General features: G+C 43.8%; 1 protein-coding gene across 1 annotated transcript in view; it reads left to right on the top strand.

Moving 5' to 3' along the window:
- The first annotated feature begins 29 nt into the window (after positions 1-29).
- The window catches only part of CTNNA1 (catenin alpha 1), a 316,889-nt gene continuing 295,969 nt past the window's right edge, over positions 30-20,949 (top strand). The window contains exon 1 of the mRNA XM_082725499.1: positions 30-151. Within this exon, the coding sequence (XP_082581625.1) occupies positions 82-151 (70 nt within the window). The 5' untranslated portion in view covers positions 30-81. The remainder of the gene's footprint in view (positions 152-20,949) is intronic.

Raw genomic sequence — 20,949 nt, 5'->3', positions numbered from 1 at the left:
ACAGTGTCCTTGCGTCAGTTGCGTGAGAGGAGGGGCCTGCCGCGCCTGCGCAACTTGTATCTCCTTGCTCACTTAAGGCGCATGTGCACAGGGAGCGGCGGAAACCGGGGGTGGAATCTAACTGCAGCACTCATTGGACGTCCCAGCGCACGTGAGTTTGCCCGGCTTGTAGCCCGGGGCGAGACCCGGCGCTTACACGCCCCTGAGCGTTGACGTTTTTCTCGTTCCAGTTTCTGGAGAAGGGAGCCATCTTGCTCTGGGCCTTTGTTCAGTGAAAATTCTTGGCTCAGAATGTTTGTTGCTCTGCTCTCTTGTTCGTCATTTGGTTGCCTGGTGTGGTAATTTGAACTGCACCTGGGTGTGCAGACCTCGGACGAATTCATGCTGTTTATCACAAGGATCTTTGGGTTCTAACTACTAAAGCAGCCTTTCCTTCATAGTTTGTTGGGTTGAGTTAGGCTAATTGTCGTGCAGACCCCCAAGAGGAAAAATATTTGTGCTGAGGCTCCTAGGCACCCCTCGCTGCCCTGTGCTGGGCTTCCCTGAAGCTCCTCAGGCCCATCTCGAACCTTGTGCCGGTTTCCAGGGGCTGGAGGCTGTGTGACCGCTTTAGGTTTTTCAAATAGGGTTCGCTGATGAAACATATATGTACTGGAGTGCCTACCACGTGTCAGACACGATTTTAAGTGGTAGGAGTACAGTGAAAGCAAAACGTGAATTCACTGGTGAGATGACAGTGAGATTGTGCTTGATTTTGAAGGTGAAGCAGTGCTGTTTTGAAAGAGATGCTCTGCTCTTAAGTGATCATGACTGTGTGAGGCATTCTGAACGAAATGGGGGAAGTTTGGGATGGAAAGAAGGTAACTAGAGTTTGCATTGTGAGGGGTTGGAAGTGGGAGTAAGAAAATAAATGTCGGGCGCTTGGGTGGTTCAGTGGGTTAAGCCGCTGCCTTCAGCTCAGGTCATGATCTTAGGGTCCTGGGATCAAGTCCCACATCGGGCTCTCTGCTCAGCAGGGAGCCTGCTTCCCTTCCTCTCTCTCTGCCTGCCTCTCTGCCTACTTGTGATCTCTCTCTGTCAAATAAATAAATAAATATCTTTAAAAAATTAAAAAAAAAAAAGAAGAAATGTCAAACATAATGTTGGTTGCAGGTGAAATTCTAAAAACAAAACAAAAAAAATTAACCCCACACTCTTACCTAAGTCTTATCTCTTATTTATTATTCTAACTAGTCTGCTTATGTTCTATCATTTCTTTTGTTTTTCAATTCCCTCAGACGTAGACTTTTATGAGGCCATCGAAGTTACAGGCTAATGACCGCTATTTGTAGAGATTTATATTTTAAAACAATGTACTGATGGACAAAGACATAGAGAGGAACGACAAATAGTATTAAACATTGAAGCAAAATGTTATGGAAATGGATAATTGTACTTTCTTGTGTTGTATATGGCAGGGAGGGAAGAGTTTGAGTGGAATAATTGGCATACATATATTCTCAGTTCCTTCTTTTCTCAACTGGTTCTCTTAAGAGTCTTTTTTTTTTTTCTCTTGTTGCATACACCTGAAATCCACGAAGTATTAATCAAAAGAATCCTGGAATCAAATAGTGTTAGCTACAGGATGTCTGGAACCGAGATTCTGTGGATGATAGAGGTTCCTGGTTGTTTTCTCCAGGAGCCTAGCAAATACTCGCCATGGCCACAAGGGGGGTGTGGTGAGCTCCAGATAATTCAAAGCTGGAGCCTGAGAATGGGGCTGGTACTGTATTTGCCAGTGTGAAGGACAGGTTGCTGGACTGCTTTGCAAATTAACATGGCCTACAGCCTGAAGGCTTGAAGAAATGAGCTTGAGTCGAAAAAGATATAGGGTGCAATAAGAATGGACAGTTAGATCCACAGCCAGGTGGTATAATTCTTCACCATACGGCACAGTACTGTATTTCATTTCTCTGTTGTCATCTCAGTGTCACACTGTAAAGTGAAAGGAACCAGTACATAATTTGCATGTGGGTAAATGTTTACCAGGCAGAATAGGCAGCTGTCCAATATCTGTGCATACTATATTTTAAATTATATTCTTATTGGTATGTTAGCATATTTGAAGACTGGAAACTAGTTTTCTATGTTTATTTATTTATTTAATTTTCAAATGCTTAACTCCCAGCAATTAATAGGAATTGTTATTAGATGGTAATCACTAATTCTTGTTAAATGTTTACTTAAATGCCACATACTATCTTAAATGCTTTATATACATTGTGTAATGAACCTTTACCACAGTGGTTTCAAGTAAAATACTATCAGTATTCCTATTTTGCATATAGGGAAACTGAGGTTTAGAGTGGTTGATGTGTTATATGCTTCACATAACAATTGAATGGTAAAGCAAGACTTTGGAGCTTTGCTGTGAACCACTAGGCCCAGCTGCCAATGGGTCTCTTCTTTTACTTCCACATATATCGAGAAGTTGAGTTTTATAATACTGGCCTTATTCATTATTAACAGCAGTTATTTTAGGGAGTGGAATAGAAGAATTAGAAATAGTTAAAAAAAATTTATGTTTAGGTTGCAGTTTAACGTGCCAAACAACTCTAAAGTTCAGTCTGTAATAGAACTCAGAGAATCAAGTTTTTTTTTTTTTTTTTTAAGATTTTATTTATTTATTTGACAGAGGGAGACCACAAGTAGGCAGAGAGGCAGGCAGAGAGAGAGAGAGGAGGAAACAGGCTCCCTGAGAGCCTGATGCGGGACTCGATCCCAGGACCCTGGGACCATGATCTGAGCCGAAGGCAGGGGCTTAACCCACTGAGCCACCCAGGCTCCCGAGAATCAAGTTTATATATATTTTTAAAATATTTTATTTATTTATTTGACAGAGAGAGATCACAAGTAGACGAAGAGGCAGGCAGAGAGAGAGATAGAGGGAAGCAGGCTCCCTGCAGAGAGCCCAACTCGGGACTCAATCCCAGGACCCCGAGATCATGACCTGAGCCAAAGGCAGCAGCTTAACCCACTGAGCCACCCAGGTGCCCCGCAAGTTTATATTTTTAAAGCAAAGTGTCTTTAAACTGGTGACTCAGATGACGTTTTATTCACTTTTCCCCAAAGATGACTATCCTGCTGTGACACTTTCCGTCTTCATGAAATAAAAATGTGGCATATTTTTGTCACTCTTGTTCGCCTTGTCACTTTGTCACTTTTAGTCTCCTTGGAATTTTTTGTTCACTTTTGTTCTCCTTGGAATTTTTCAAGTACCTGCAGCTTTCAGGCACCAGTTCCCACTTCTCCATGTTGGCATTAGCTACACGATATTGGAGTGTATTACACGGTGTCACTGCACTCGAGTTTGATTCAATAGAGCTTGCCCCAGTGAGGCGTAGGAAGTATTATGTCAGGTAATGTCTGTTTCCCCATGGGTGATGTCAATTTGTAGGTTTCATTTTATTTCGACTGCCTGGGTAACCCACCAACCTGCCTTCCTTCCAAAAAGAGAAAAATAGAGTATGACCCTGAAAGAAAAGTATGGCCGCACTAAATCAAAATCAGATGTCACTTTGATTAGATAGGACATTTACATTCCATTGATACTGAAGTCTCATTCCACAGGGTAAAAAATCAGTCAACCTCACTCTGGATTTTCATTCAGGTTTGGAAAACAGTTGGCTTTTTGGATAGATGAAGGACCAACTAATGTTCAAAGTCCCTATTTGGGCTGGGGGAGAAGAGCTGACGAGAGCAGAAATTGGGTCTTCATGAGGATTAATTTAATAGTTTTTATGGATATAGGAGCTTTTTCTGAATTTTCTAGTTTAAAGCGCCAGAATTTTAATTTATTCTTAATTATCATGGTATAGTGGGAGGAACCCTGAGCTAGAAGTTAAATCTGAACTTGGTTCTAGAAACACAAAAAGGAGTTTAAGATACCTTTTAAAATCTAACCTTTTATTTAATAAATGAAGAACAGAAAGAATGAGTTGCCTGAGGTCACAGGGACAATGTTAGATAGCCTTCCTTTTTACTTGGTATGTTTTTTTAGAAATCACCCACATGAGGGACACCTGGGTGGCTCAGTTGGTTAAACATCTACCTTTCGATTTTAGCTCCAGTCATGATCTCAGGGTTGTAAGATACAGCTCTGTGCTGGGCGTGGAGCCTGCTTAAGATTCTATCCCTCTGCCCCTCTCCCCACCATCCCCCACATGATTTCAAATTATATGTTCAATCAGTGCAGTCCTTTTTTTCATATGCTCACAGACAACTCTGGCTCGTACATTCTTATATCTCATCCTCATTCCTTGAGATACATAATTAGTGAAATTATGTCCACTACTTTTTCCTTTTGCCTGGATTACAGGCCCTTTATGTGAGAGACTGTTTTTCCCTAGCCCTGCTCCCCAGCCGTCAGGAGATGAAGTGCTCAGGTTTCCTAAGGTGATGAAGGTTTCACTGCAGGGTAGTTGGGGGAAGTATAGGCATCATTTCCATATACATCAGCCAGAATTCTGGAAGAACAAGGAGGGTGACTGCTCTCCCTTGGTCAGGCCCCAACAGGACCTGATTTCTAGCAACTGTTTATTGGTCTTCCCTTCAGAAATGGGCTTCTGATATTCCCAGTCTGCACTGATTCTGCCCTTTTCATAGATCTGGTTCTCTAATTTGTCTATTGTGCTAGTTCCCAAACTTCAGAAGGCATCAGACTGGGAAGCTCTGAGCATTCCACTCCTAGAGAATTGAGGTCCTGTGAGTCTGAGATGGCTCCAGGAATCTGCATGTTTAGTCCACAAGGAATTCTGATGGGGGATAGGGTGGGGTTTAATGACCACACCCCAGGCACCATGGTGTCCTCTGGTCTCCAAACTTTTGTGTCACACATTCCTATCAGAAAAAATTTATTTTTATTTTTATTTTTTTTAAGATTTTTATTTATTTATTTGACAGAGAGAGATCACAAGTAGGTGGAGAGGCAGGCAGAGAGAGAGGGAGAAGCAGGCCCCCCGCTGAGCAGAGAGCCCGATGTGTGTCTTGATCCCAGGACCCTGAGATCATGACCTGAGCCAAAGGCAGAAGCTTATACCACTGAGCCACCCAGGTGCCCCACCTATCAGAAAATATTTTGAGGGGATGCCTGGGTGGCTCAGTTGGTTGGACGACTGCCTTCGGCTTAGGTCATGATTCTGGAGTCCCGGGATCGAGGCCTGCATTGGTCTCCCAGCCCTACGGGGAGTCTTCTTCTCTCTCTGACCTTCTCCTCGCTCATACTCTCTCTCACTGTCTCTCTCTCAAATAAATAAATGAAATCTTTAAAAAAAAAAAAAAAAGAATTTTTAAGGGGCGCATGGATGGCTCAGTCTACTAAGTGTCTGCCTTTGGCTCAGGTCATGATCCCAGGGTCCTGTGATCAAGTCCCACATCAGGCTCCCTGCTCAGCAGAGAACCTACTTCTCCCTCTCCCTCTGCCTGTCGCTCCCCCTGCTTATGCTCTCTATTTCTCTGTCAAATAAATAAATAAAATCTTCTAAAAATATATTTGAGCACACACCTCCATTGTGTATATATTTACATCTTTGTAACCATACATGTATATAGTGCTATTATTAAACATATGTCAAATAGAAAATAAAAGTGAAAAAGAAAAAAAAATGCAAGTACATGTGACCATTTTCTTTCTGTATCCCAGTGTATCCCTGGAGCTGCTTGCACCACCCTGGCTACCTTGCCACATGGCTTGAACTCCACCATTCATAGGGAGTACCTTTATTGTGCAAAGGCACAGAAAAGAGCCAGATTGTCTCAAGGGTCACTGGGTCCATTCATAGACCTTTGGTGTAGGTGCCAGTTCCTTGTTTTATTTAACCAGCAGTTGAGGTGGGGTGGGGGTGGTGACTGTGTGTGTGTGACATGATGTGAAACAAGTTGGTTTACCTGGGAGGAGCCTTGTGGCCCTTTCTTTAGGGGGAAAGGGGAATCTGTGGGCATGGTAGCTGCTGTGGGTTGCGTGAGCACCTGTCTTCCACCAGAGTCACGAACTGTTTCTGAGCCTGGCAAAGTGCATGCCTGACAAAGAGGCTGTGGACAAGGCTGCGTGTGCTCTCTGCAGCTTTGCATGGCTTCCTGCAAGGGTGTTGGTTCTTTCCTGGGCTGGTGTGTATGTGTGTTTGTGTTTGTGTGTATGGCACTTGCCCACTTCTCTCTCATTCCATTTATAGCATGACTCCCTGGCTTGAGCTGGGGAGGTGACTTTCAGGATTATAGGCACTCAGCAGAATACCGGTGCCCTGAGCCCTGGAGAATAGCATCTCTGTCTGAGTGGTCAGGTGTCTGCAGGTAGCAGGTAGAGAGTTATTAACCAAGTCTCTGAGCTCGAATTCAGTTCTTCAATGTGCATCTCCTCTACTCTTGGATACACTCCCAGTGGCCAAAGAGGCTTTACTTTAACTGATGCATTTGTGGTTCTTTGGTGCTGGTCTCTTACCCTAGGGCACCATTTGGTGTGAAGAACATCATTTCCATGAGTTAGTGCAACTGCATCGAGATGAACAGACAGAAGGTGTTATTAGAACTGGACATATCTAAAGTTAGAACTGGAAAAATCCCAGACACATTTCAAAAATGAAGTGGCTTAATAACTATTAAAGTTGGAAGTGGGGTGCCTGGATGGCTCAGTCAGTTGGGTGTCTGCCTTCAGCTCAGGTCATGATCTCAGGGTCCTCAGATCGAGTCCGGCCTGGGGCTCCCTGCTCAGCAGGGAGCCTGCTTCTCCTTCTCCCTTTGCCATTCCTCCTGTTTGTGCTCTCTGTCAAATAAAATCTTAAAAAAAAAAAAAAAAAAAGCTGGAAGTGGGTTCCCCACATTCTTTTTTTCCAAGTAATTTTTTTACCCCTACCTGGAGACTTGACATTTTCAGCTTTCTTCTGTTGCCTTGGGGATTTGAGTCCTGGTGTTCTTTGACCTCAGAGGCCAGGAAGTGTGGAACACTGTTGAGAGAGGTCTGCAGAGGACAGAGGGATGGGGTACTTCTTGCCTTCAGGGCACTTAGCAGCCATGTATATGTCTCTATTTCCTGATTTATGGGGTTGTTTGAAAATACATTGTTTAGAATTGTTTTTGACTTCTTTTTATACTATGGAATATCTTTAAGCTGGACACACCATTTTCTCCATCACTTTGCCTTTTTCCTGTCAACATGCATGCTTAACATTTTCATATTCTGCTTTCTATGCTTATCTTGTCTAAAGATACCTGCTTGTCAACCTGGTCCCATATACTTGTCATTTTTTTTTTTAAGATTTTATTTATTTATTTGACAGACAGAGATCACAAGTAGGCAGAGAGGCAGGCAGAGAGAGAGGAAGGGAAGCAGGCTCCCTGCTGAGCAGAGAGCCTGATGTGGGACTCGATCCCAGGACCCCGAGATCATGACCTGAGCCGAAGGCAGCTGCTTAACCCACTGAGCCACCCAGGTGCCCCTATACTTGTCATTTTTAATGGCTGTCTGTATAACCTTGTTCTTTCTTGAGATGCATGAGTTTATTCCACTGAATCCTTTGTGCTCCTTCTTTTTTTCAGGGTATGGGGGGAGATTTGCTACGCTTTTAAAATACCTCTGAAAACAAGCTACATTTCAGAACCTGCACCAATCCTTGCATTTCTTCACTGTGAGGGTGAAGGCAGGCAGCCCTGGGCACACCAAGATGTTGAATTTTCTTCTCTGAAGTCCATGTCTGTGGATCTGGCTGGGCTATTGAGACTTCTCACCAAATCTCAGCAAGAGATCTCAGACACCAAACTGGGGGGAAATTAGGCTGATAGACTGTTGATATTTCTAAAGAGTTATTTAGGTTCTGTCCACTACTGCAGTGTTCAAAATGTAGACATAGTTCAGTGCTGTGATTAAAGTGACTTTCACCGTGAGCCTCTTTGTTCCTGTAAAATATAGTGGTGAGCTATGGCCAGTTCATCATTTGGGGGTGTGATGGTTAGCTAAAGCTATTTTTCTCCAAAGGGCTGGTTATTTATTTATTTACTTACTTACTTACTTTTTCTTCAAAACTTCAGCTTTAGTAGGAAGGAGCCATAAATTCCATGACATAGCTGCCTCCTTATCTGTCTTGGGAGTTATAGACTACACGCATAAGACAATTCATGTACCTCTGCATAATGAGGTAAGTTTTATAAATCATAAATCTTCACTTAACATGCAGGTGGTGTTGGGTGCCAGGTTTAGAAAAACGGATGTAGTTGCCAAGTTCATGAATGTCATAAATCATTCATACCAAGGTAGCCCAGAATCATGCTGTCCTCTGAGGGAGACCAATTTCAAGGTGGTTGTTAAACATAAAAATCTGAGGCTCGATGATTGTTTTTCAAAATCAAATGCACTTTTTATTGGAAGGGTAAAACTAGATTACCTTTCTTTTTTTGTTGTTGTTGTTGAAGTCAATTCTCTAAGATCCTCCCTTCACTCTCAAAAAAAAATCTGCCGATAATAATATCTTTTCTTCCCCGATTCCTGAATTCTATCAGAAAAAACATCGCAAAATATATTACCGGTTCATTTGCAATCCAGATCTTTAATGTACTGAAAATGAGATTCAGATGTTCCAGTAAATCTTCAGACACATTATTAGGAACAAACTCTGAAGTTCCAGGGTCGGGGGTTGTTTTCTTCTTGCGCGGTGTTTCACATAAAGTGACCGCAGATGGTAGACAGGGATAGCCCTCTTTCGCACTGGCTTTGTCTTCAACGCCAAAGATGGGGAAGAAGTAGGGCCTAAAGTGAACTGACCCCCAAGACAGAAAGCTTGAAACTGTGTTGTAGGGTGCCTCTCTTTATCCAGACTCTTGGAATCCAGATATTAAACTTAAGTGTTTTCTCTACAAGTTGCTCATGTGGTAGATGAAGAAGGTTATGAGGTTTGCTATTAATGAGGAGGGAAAACATGCTAGCAGTTTTGGTGGAAAATCTTCAGAGAGAGGGGTCCCTGGGTATCTCAGTCAGTTAAGCATCTGCTTTTGCTCAGGTCATGATCCAGGGCTCCTTGCTCAGCGGGGAGTTTGCTTTTCCCTCTCCTTCTTTGCTGCTTCCCCTGCTTGTGCTCTTGCGCTTTGTCAAATAAGTAAGTGGAAATTTAAAAAAAAAAAAAAAAAATGTCTTCAGAGAAAACAATGAAGTTTGGTCTCAGGTTATTAGGTTCTCTACAGGTTGTCAAGTGTCCGTATCCCTTTATGTCGTTTCCAATGCAGGGCCACACACCAGGTGACAGGTGACTGTCTGGTGTAGCTCACAAGTCCTTTGAGGATGAATATGTTAATAGCTGCCCCTCCTGTGTCCATCATATGGGTAGCTGGCCCTTGGTTAAAGATCATAGGGTCTACTAGGCAGAACATCGTTTTCACTTAATGCAATTGAATTTTCCTCTTTGGATATGATAATCCCACTTACCCTGTGAGTCTCAGCTTTGAGGCTTAGAAATAGGTCCTAATCTACCAGTGAATTTGCAAAATCACTTATGTGATCTTTGTAGTTGAATTAATCTTATGAAAATGCTGGGGGACTTATTCTTCCGAGTTCTTTTTCATCCCTTCTCATCTGCCCCTTCTACAAGCTCCCTATTTCTTTATGCCTCCATGCCTTGTGTATATCTTTCTGCTCCCTGGAGTGCCCTTTTTTTCCTTATCAAAATGTTGAGCTCCTACTCAACCCATAAAACCCACTGAAGTCTCACCTCTGTAAAGCCTACTCTGGCTTGCTGAAGCAGAGCTTGTCACTTAACCCTTCTAGACCATTTATCCAGTTCTGCTATGACACTCACAGTGGACAGCATGTCCATCCCTTTCACTAGAATGTGAGCATCTCCGAGACAAGAACAGAGTTACATTAGTCTAGGTGTTGCGGGCGCCTACCATATCTGACACCAAGTAGAAACTCTGTAACTAAATCTCATATATATATATTTTTTTATTACTCAAGCACAAATACACAACCCTGGGAGAGCACAAAGCTTTTTAAAGTTGCATTTCATCATAATTTATGGATGCTGAGACTAACTCATAAAGCATTTACTTGAGTCCCCTATAGGAATGCCTAAGGGTAGAGAGTGACAGAGGCAAGGAGAAACTTCCTGCATTCTCAATGTGCCCTGGGATTTTCTGTAGATTCTGGGCAGATCAAGTCCTGTTCTTTTTTCCTGTATAATATGTCTAGGACTTTTATGTCTTTGTCTTTTCCTTGCAATCATTCTAATCTAGGTGTCATCCCTTCACACTTGAACTGCAACGCTTATGGCAGGTATGACTCTCAGTTTATAAATTCATGTGTGGGGGAAGTATCACATTTATTTATAACCTTAAATAAGGATACACTCCAATTATCTGCTCCTATCCCATCTGACTGGTGGGAAATTTAACCTCACCTATTTCCCATCTTCACGTTTGTACTGTGGTTCCAGGATCTTATATTTTGCCATGAGATTAGAGAGGGCTTTGAGTTGCTGCTTATCGCTGGATCCCCACTGCACCATCATTTGGACTGTCCCATCAGGTCCAGGGACTGAGCCTCTGATCTTCCTGCTTGACTCAGGATTCTTGTGAGGCCCCAAATCCTGCAGCCTTGAGTCCTGTCTCCTACTTGCATCCTGTGGCCAGTCTTCTCTAGGGTGGTGTTCCCTCCTCAGGTGCTTCCAGGGAGCAAGGCTTAGGCCCCCTGTTCCTGGTCCTACAAACCCAACTTCATGTGCAACCCAGGGTGATCTCTGGTCTGCCTGGAGTGCTTGCTGCATCCTGCTTTTCCCCAGACAGTCTCTTCCAGCTCTTGGTTCTATCTTTCTGATTTATGGTAACCTTACTGGTCTTATAAATCCCAAACCCCTACCACTGCAACCAAAACTCATATCTATTTTTCTTTAAATTTCGATGGGAGGTTAAGGGAAATGTCTGTAATACAGTTCTTTTAGGAAAAAAAATGGAGAGAAGAAAAACTAAAAGTTATCAAATCCTGCCATATGCTGATCTGAAGCTGGCTTCCTTGCCTTTTTTTCCTCTTCTCCATTCAAATTATTTTGCACATTCCAATCACAAGAGTTATTCTAAAACTCTTGCCCAAAAACTCTCAGTGGCTTCTCACTATCTGCAGAATAAAATCAAAGCTTCAAGCTCTTTATTCTACCATTAGGGCTTTTTGTGATTTTCTTCACCTTTCAGATCTGACTTCCTATCACTCCTTTGTCCAAAATCCCTGGCCTAACCCTGTCCTTCTACCCCCATGCCTCCCACCCTTCTCTCCACACACACCTGCTCTCCTACCTCCTCACCACACCTGACTTTGATATGACACCCAGATCCAGTGCCAGCTCCTTCAGAGAGCTTGGGGGTTAACTAGTGACATAGTTCCACAATGAATCTGCTCTGCAGTGATCTAGTTTTCCATAATGCCCAGGTTGTTTTTCTGTCTATCCATTTGGTACCTGAGATTATGGTTTATCTTCTGGTGAATGTTTCTACCTTCCTCACCTAGATTTATGAGGATCTCAAGTACAGAAACCCCCACTTTCCTGTATCCTGAGCCACCACGGGGCTCTTTGTAGTGTGGGAAGTTTACCAAATGCTGATTAGTGATGATGATGGCAAGGCACGGGACCCTTCTTGAGCACACCCAGCTCTGCCATATAGTGAGAAGAAGGAAGATAAAGGGGAGAGAGGGAGCAGGTTTCACTTTTGCCATAGAAACGTGAAGGTTTCATTGCTTTGTACCACACAGGACTAGCCTCCATGTTCTGCATCTGGCACAAGAAATATCATTCACCCTAATGGCGATGAACAAATTCCAGTATTAGAGTGAATGGGCCAGAGCTTCTCCGGGTGGTGGACTCTGACTTTGCTGTCCTTTGGCTTCTCTCCAGGCTGCCTTGCCTGGACCTCCACAATAGGTTATTCTGTCTTCAAAGCAAACTAGCCAAACTCTCTTAACAAACCAACCTCCCTGACACCTGCTCAAAGTAATTCACCACCCACCAAGCTGTGGTTAATAAACATGAATGGTTACCATCCGCTTCACTTTGGCTGATGCTGTGAGGGTGTCTTCACACAAATAGGCAGGCTGATGAACTTGGCAGCTCCACTTCATTCTCTGGGGACAGAGAAATGGAGCCAAGAACCCTCCTGCCTCAACCCTTGGGGCTCCGTGGGTATTTCACTCACTCCCTTAAACCAGTTTCCAGCAGCCCCACGCCAAGCCCTTTCTGGCCTCCATTCATAATGATCCGGGTAGGGAATGGGCAAATAAAATTCTAGCATCATCTGGTTGGTTGGACTAGATAACCGTTAAAGTTCCTTCCAGTCCTCCAAATCTTTGATCCTGTAATTCTCACTTGCTTTGTTCTGAATCAACATCTAAAATTCCCAGCTTCCTGCTGATCCCTTCAACCTCCTCACCTTGTCCCCTTTCCTGCTGCTTCATTGATAGAGTCACTCTAGCCACACAGGCCTTCTTTCAGTTCCTTGGATGTGTTGCTTCTGCCTTCCCATTTGCCCTTTCTTCTCGCTAGGTCCCTCTTCTCCCCACCAGCCGTCTCTCCAACCCTTTAGCTTTCAGGGCCTACCTAAAATGTTACTGGTGTAGGCAAGTTTCTCAAACTCCCACCAGATCCTCATCTGGTTCCTAATGCCCAGACCAGTCCTTTGTATTATTATCATTAACCTACTTTTTATTAAGGACTTGTTTAGTGTTTATTTTCTCTGGCATTTAGAAAGTTCTGTGTGTGTGTGCAAGGAATGTGTCTTTTTTGCTGAAAATTTTATTACCAGATGCTAGCCCAATGCTGACATCTAGTAGCTGTTCAGTAAACACTCATTGACTGGCCGGTTCTGCTTCCCATCTCAATCCTGTATCTCCCCTGCTGTTCATTCATGTATTTGTTTCTGTTATTTATACATTTATGTTTGTCTGTTTAATGTTAGCCATTTTAAGTTGTACTTTCTTGGAGGACAGAGAATCCACATATATAATTTTCTTTGTATGTGGGTGTATGTATCTCAACCACCTGGGACTCTGGGGGAAAATTGAGAATGTAAATGTTAGCGTGGAAGAGACTGAAACTGTCAAGATGACTTCTGACTCTCTGTGTTATCCCTGAGGATGGGCAGGGTGTGGGCAGGACTACAACAGCACAGGAAATTTTTTAATTAATTAATTAATTAATATTAACATATAATGTCTTATTTCCCCAGGGGTACAGGTCTGTGAATCATCGGGCTTACATATTTCACAGCACTCACCATAGCACATACCCTTCCCAATGTCCATAACCCAGCCACCCTATCCCTAGCCCCTCACCCCCAGCAACCCTCAGTTTGTTGTGTGAGATTAAGAGTTTCTTATGGTTTGTCTTCCTCCTGATCCCATCTTGTTTCATTTTTTCCCTTCCCTACCCCCCACAATCCCCCACCCTGCCTCTCAAATTCCTCATATCAGGGAGATCATATGATGATTGTCTTTATCTGATTGACTTATTTTGGTCAGCGTAATACCCTCTAGTTCTATCCACGTCATTGCAAATGACAAGATTTCTTTTTTTTTTTCCTAAGTAACCATTTTTATTTATTTATTTATTTATTTATTTATTTTTTATAAACATATATTTTTATCCCCAGGGGTACAGGTCTGTGAATCACCAGGTTTACACACTTCACAGCACTCACCCAAGCACATACCCTCCCCAATGTCCATAATCACACCCCCTAAGATTTCATTTCTTTTGATGGCTGCATAGTATTCCATTGTATATATATATATATATACCACATCTTCTTTATCCATTCATCTGTTGATGGACATCTAGGTTCTTTCCATAGTTGGCTATTGTGGACATAGCTGCTATAAACATTGGGGTGCACGTGCCCCTTCAGATCACTATGTTTGTATCTTTAGGGTAAATACCCAGTAGTGGAATTGCTGGGTCATAGGGTAGCTCTATTTTCAACTTTTTGAGGAACCTTCATATTGTTTTCCAGAGTGGCCAGCACAGGAAATTTTTTTTTTTTAAAAGATATTATTTATTTATTTGACAGACAGAGATCACAAGAAGGCAGAGAGGCAGGCAGAGATAGAGGAGGAAGCAGGCTCCCTGCAGAGCAGAGAGCCCGATGTGGGGCTCAATCCCAGGACTCTGGGATCATGACCTGAGCCGAAGGCAGAGGCTTTAACCCACTGAGCCACCCAGGCGCCCCCAGCACAGGAAATTTTAAGACACTGTTAAAAGTAGCTTCCCTCAGCGTTGCCTGGCTGGCTTAGTCAGTAAAGCAATGTAACTCTTGATCTCAGGCTTGTGAGTTCAAGACCTTGGTTAAAAACAAAACATAGAAAAGTAGCTTCCCTTAAAACTGTGGTGTATACTGCAGGGTGACAGAAGGGAACAGGGGATACTTTGGGAAATTAAGAAGAAATGGAGAAGTGAGCAGAGCTTGAATCCATAGGTCTCATTTTCTGCAAGGACATTAGAGTGCTGTTAAGCCAAGGAGAACTATTAGTCCTGACAACATCTCCTCTTGTTATGACCCCCTTGGTGGTGTTTTTATTACTTTTAAAAACAGAGGTTGAAGAACAACTTTTACAGTTGTGACTGGAACAATGAAAAGCAGGATTCATGAGGTGCAATCATAACAGAAAGTTTGTTTTTGGCTCGCACTGTTATTTTCATTCTGCTCAGTAGTGATGGTCCTAACTGCTCCTGAACAAATGCTTTTCTTGCAGGTTAATCAGGAAGCCCTACAGTGACTTTATATAGTAAAACATGATCTCAGTTAGGTACTTAACATGTTCAGTCCAGGTCTTATCCATGTTTCCATATTTCTTAAAGATTAATCTATTTGTCCTTCCCAATCTGGGGCTTGCAGCAACTGAAGAGAGGAGGTGTGGTCCTCTTTTTTTTCCTGAAATTTCTGACCCACCAGGATTAGAGCAAGGAAGTAAGAGCTGGCAGGAAATATTATACTTGGCTCAGGTTGTTGAAGCTGGCTTTTTAAAAAAAAAAAAAAAAGCCACAATGGGCCGATGTTTTTTTTTTTTTTTTTTTTTTTTAAGATTTTATTTATTTATTTGACAGAGAGAGATTACAAGCAGGCAGAGAGGCAGGCAGAGAGAGAGAGGAGGAAGCAGGCTCCCCGCTGAGCAGAGAGCCCGATGCGGGACTCGATCCCAGGACCCTGGGATCATGACCTGAGCCGAAGGCAGCGGCTTAACCCACTGAGCCACCCAGGCGCCCCTGGGCCCATGTTTAAATCTGACTTTTTTTCTGGGGCACTCTTGTGGGTTCTTTAGAGATCCGAACTCCCCTCTACACACACGTACCCACACTTGACCTTGGCAAGTACACTCTTCTCTGTCAGTTGCTTTCTTCCTCTAGAGCACCTAATAATTCAATAGTCCATTTCTGGTTTCTCCATGAGAAATAGGTTCTTTGCTCACACAAGCCCTGAGAATATGGGCGGATCCCAGCATTGCCCAGCAGCTGCCAGCCTATAAAATGGTCCCTGTATTTCTCGGGCTGGAGTCAGAAAGTAGTCCACTCTGCCCTTCTAACTGTAGAAGGCCCGTCTCACGTCCTCTGAGGGGTCCCCTTGAAGCCTTGCTCATTCAGCTTGTGGTAAAATGCAGGTACCCCCTTTCTTTGGAGGCAGGTACATACAGCACACCAAGACTTTGCACCAAATAAATCCTTTTCGAAGACCTTCTCTTAGTATCTAACAACTTCTTTTTTACTCAAGATGTGAGGGGTTTAGAGTTTCATAACTGTTTTTCAACTGTTTTCTGTGAACATTTTGCTGGCACCTCACTTTGCTATGACCTGGATACTACATAGCAGAGTCTCTGTTGAAACGTCCAAATACGTAACACCATGTAGGGATTTCAAGAACCAAGTAATTAATTTCTGAGTGATGGTAGGTAACATCATTTTGTCTTTCTCTCTTCTATTGAGGAAGATTACTTGTCCTTATCTATAGAATGGACCCCCATCTTTTCCTTGCCTCACAGTAAAGATAGATAAATTAGAAGTTGCACAGACAGAGATGATTCTGGATGGACCACAGGTTCTGGGGAATAGTTCAATAATCTGCAAGAAGCAACATTTTTCATACACAATGCAAATAGAGATGAAGGGCTTGATGGAAAGAAGAAAAGAAAATGCCCAATTTCATCAGTGTTTTTCTAAACTCTGTCCTAACCCCTCCCACCCTGGCCTTGGGTTGGAGCTGTGTACTTGTTACAGGCAGGTCCCTGTTACAGCCCCAGAGCAGAGCTTGCTCAGAGCACAGCCAGCTCCTGTTAGATCAATGATCCTTGGCTCTGTGTTTTCCAGCTGTATTTGTGTCTCTGTCTGTGGGTTTAAGTTTGGAAGGGTAGATGTCATCACTTCTGATAAAATGGCTGAATATCTTTACTCCATCATGATGAAAAGATATCTTGGTCTGCTGGTTCAGAGCCAGAGCCTGCCTTGCAGGGAATTCAAAAGCTGCAATCAAGAGCTGCTGTCAAACCAGCAGATGGAGTCGAGGTCCTTTTCTGTGTGCTTCTGGGCCCACCTGGATTCATATGGCCAGTGAAGCTGGACCCAGCTCTGGGACCAGGTAGGACTGAAATGAATACAAATAATGGCAACCTATTGCCATAACTGTTTGTTTGCAGAGGAGTTTGGTAAAATATGATCCTGGGAAAGTGGTTTTCATGTTCCTCTCTGGAATTACTGCAGAAGCAATTGTAAGGCGTGAGTGCTTGTGTGCCTTAGACAACTGTAGGGCATGAGAAAAGGGAGGATGTAGAGATGTCAGAATGAGGCCCCTGGCAGTGGAGGAGTATGGCATAGTCTTCTCATCCTGGAACAGCTTGTGGCTGGGGATACAACCAGTGGCTCTTGGTAGGAAAGGGCAGCCTTCAAAGGAGAGTTTAAAAAATGAAGCTGAATTACCATCTGTCAAGCTCCTGTCAGAACCGCAAGCAGTGATGTCCCTCTTATTAAAATCTATAGACTGCTAAAGAAATTTACTTTGGGGCCAGTAGTAGAATTTGAGCTTCCCTGAGATTAGTTTTTCCTTTTTATTAAGAACCTACCACACAGGGGCGCCTGGGTGGCTCAGTGGTTTGGGCTGCTGCCTTCGGCTCGGGTCATGATCTCAGGGTCCTGGGATCAAGCCCCGCATCGGGCTCTCTGCTCCGCAGGAAGCATGCTTCTCTCTCTCTCTCTCTCTCTCTCTCTCTCTCTCTTTCTGTCTGCCTGCCTCTCTGCCTACTTGTGATCTCTGTCTGTTAAATAAATAAATAAAATCTTTAAAAAAAAAAAAGAACCTACCACACAGCTGTATGTATGGCAGTTCTTCTTCTTTTTTTTTTTTTTAAAGATTTTATTTTATTTATTTGACTGAGAGGCAGACAGAGAGAGAGAGAAGGAAGCAGGCTCCCTGCTGAGCAGAGAGCCCGATGCGGGACTCGATCCCAGGACCCTGAGATCATGACCTGAGCCGAAGGCAGTGGCTTAACCCACTGAGCCACCCAGGCGCCCATGTATGGCAGTTCTTAATAAATAATGGCAGCATGAATGGTCCCCTCATTGAGAACTCTCTTCTGCCCCCTAGGACTCCTTCTGGGAAATGGAGAGTCCTCCCCACCTCCCATATGAACAGAAAGGGACTTCAGAATGGAGGCTGGGCAGTAGGTGGATTCCCACTCTCCAGGGCAGGGCCTGTTACGCTCCCTGCTGACTTGCTCTATTTAAATTCTCCAAATCCAGAAGTAGGAGTGGATTGGGGAGCTAAGCAGGCTAGCCTCCATAAACCAGGCCTAATCACTGCAGACTGCCCAGAGGGAAAGCACCTTCCTAGCTGGTTGTTTGCTCAGTCCTGAAGTGAGGGGAGTTAGGAGGTGCTTGAGTTCTTAGCAGCAGAGCAGGTGGCAATCTGTCCTTCATTGGGAATCCAGAGGTGTCTAGCAAGTTTCTTGGCCACAGGCCTCCCTGGAGTCCAGAGCTCTTTGAAGTAAAGAAGAGGTTCTAGGAACAAGGAAGCGGCTGCTCTTGATGAGAAAGTCAGAAGGGAAGAAAATGAGACTAACAAGGGCTAAAGAGAACGGTCTGTGACCGAAGAGAATGCTAATGGCTCTGCTTGGGAGCTTCAAAGTCTAAGCTGGATAGGATGGCACACAGATGCCTCTGCTGTCACCTATGGAATGTGTACCAAGGACTGGGGCTTGCAAACAATCACAAACTGACTTTCCCAGGGCAGGAAGTGGCGCCTGCTGAGACCTAGAAAAGAAGCTGTTGGGAGATCCTCGGCCAGGCTCAGCCCATCAAGGTTTAATTTTTCTGTGTCAGACCATTGATGGGCTTCTGGAAAAACTTAGGTGCAAGGGAGATGGCTCTTCTGGAACAAATCTGGCTAACAATTGTTTCTTTTCCCTGTTTAGGGTATTGGCTGCTATGGACTGAATTGTGTCCCCCTGAAATTCACATGATTAAAGCCCTAACCCCACAATGGGATGGTGTTTGGAGAAGAGCCTGTGGGAAGTATTTAGGTTTAGTTGAGGTAACGAGGGTGGGACTGTGGGACCCTTATGGTGGAAATAGTGCCCTTGTGAGAGGATACATCACAGGGCTTGCCTTGTGAGCACACAGCAAGAAGATGGCCCTCTGCAAGCAAGGAGGAAAGCCCTTCTTGACCTCAGATTTCCAGCCTCCAGAGCTATGAGATAATAAACTGTAGCCAACCAGTCTATGGTAATTTGTTATGTCAGCCAGAGCTCATTAATACAGTAGCCCTAGTGGGCTATTGGTACCTTGCCTGAATCCCATTTACCACATTAGTGTATCCATGTCTCCAGCTGCTGTACTGGGCACAGAAAATTGCTCTTGGTGGGTGGAAGACCCCATCTGTACCCCCCTATAGATTGCAGTCAAGAAAGTACAAAGTCCAGCCCCTTGACCTGAAGGAAGGATCAAATTTTTGGGTGCTATTCATGCTCCTGAGCCCCCTGCCATGGGATTGGGCTGAGGCCAAACGCAAAGCTGCAACCACATCTTTCTTTCCTGCCTTATCCTGCTTCCTTCATTCTCTCTCTCCTGAGGGCACACCTCGGTACACCATATGACCTAAATCCTGTCTCAGGCTCTGCTTCCAATTTAAGACAGCACCTCTCCCAAGTGGCAGAGTACTGAACAACCCAGATGACTGTGAGGATAGTGATGATGATTAATACCCCATGATTATGAACTTTGGGAACAACACCCCCTATTCCTCTGACCAAAAAGTATAGATGAGTAAAGGTCCACTGAGAGAAGATGAGGATGTGTTCTAGCAATCAGTAGACAGCTTCTTCAACAGGCATCTGGCAGACAGCTGTGCTTTCCTTGCCAGTGAGGGCTTAAATAGCCTTGTTAGCATAGAACCACAGGCTGAGGTTCCATGGGTTTAACCAATTATGGAAGCATCTTGACTGCATGAACCCTTGAGCCATGAGGAGACAATGTGGTCAATTGGGCAGGTCTGTGCTCTGTTTGGGAGCCGATCAGCTTCCACACTCCCCTGGGCAGGGTCTAGAGTTGTCTGAGAGTAGAAAGTCAGGACCTGCTCAGAGAAATCCCTGCTGTGATGGGGGGGCTTCAGGAGTTCAGGTCCTGCTATGTTCTGGCCAGTCTGTTGGGCTTCTTCATGTTGCTGTTTCTGTGTTTGGGAGATTGTTTTCACTCGTTTTGTAATAGTTCTCTTTGGGTTCCCTCTTTCTTCCTTTTCTACTCTCTGCTTTCTTCTCTGAGTCCAGGCTTTATCATCAGAACCTCTAAGACGTGGAACTGACTCCATCTTGGGAGGGTGAGGGTGGATTCTTACATTCGTCCAAGGGAGCCTTTATAAGGCTTAACTGCTTCCCATTACCTCTTAGAGTTTAACCTCCTTCACATTGATGGGGAGGATAGGAAGGGATGGAGTAGGCAAAGGAACAGAGAACTCTCTCTGACATGTCACTGGGTCCTGGCATGCCACTGATATATCTTGGTTCATCTATTTTGATAGTAGCTGCAGGAAAATGTGAGAGCACAGTAAATCCTCCAGATATTCCCAAATGATTTAGGGACATGCCTCAAATACTTAGTTGACTCATTATTTTAATTTAATTTTTATTTTTTTAAAAGATTTTATTTATTTATTTGACACAGAGAGAGCACAGCAAGGAGCCCTCAGAGAGAGCTGAGAGCAGGGAGCAGGGAATCTGATGGGAGACTTAATCTCAGGACCCCAGAATCATGACCTATGCCCAAGACAGATGCTTAACTGACTGAGCCACCCAAGCACCCAAAAAATCCAAAACCAAAACCAAAAACTTTAGAATGAGAGTGGTTCCTGATTCTTTTTCTCAAGAAATCTGGGATCTCATGTTTAGATCTGGAGGAGAAAAAGGGAATTTGGGGCAACTCTTACCCATTTCCATAACTTTTCTCCTAATATGTTTTACGGAAGGTAGTTTAAGAGCCTTTAAGACCAGTGAAAGGTGACCATCTGTTTTCTTCCCAAACATCTCCAGTGAAGAGTAGACTTGCTTCAGGAAAACTAAATCCATGAGTTCAAATGGTCCATCAAGGTATAGACTTCCATCATTTAGCTTTGCTTGCTGCTGCATTGCTTCATTCTTAGGCAGGCTCTCTACATCTTGCAGCAAGATGGCCACCAGTAGCCCCACACCAGTACCACCCTTAGAACTCACTATTCCAGAGGGAGAAAGCATGTATCTTTTCCCATAGATCCTGAAAAAACATAGAGAAGACTGTGATTGGTGTGGTTTGGGTCATATGTTCTTCTCTGAACCAGTTGCTGCCAAGTAATCTAATGGGCTAAGCCTGGGTCATGTCCTTATCCCTGAAGTTGTAAGGGTCATCTTGTCCCTCCAGAACCATATGCTCTTAGAATAACTAG

Source organism: Mustela nivalis (assembly GCF_964662115.1).
Source record: "Mustela nivalis genome assembly, chromosome: 3".
NCBI lineage: Eukaryota > Metazoa > Chordata > Mammalia > Carnivora > Mustelidae > Mustela > Mustela nivalis.
The sequence above is the reverse complement of the archived record's forward strand: the minus strand, read 5'-3'. Positions and strand labels throughout refer to the sequence as shown.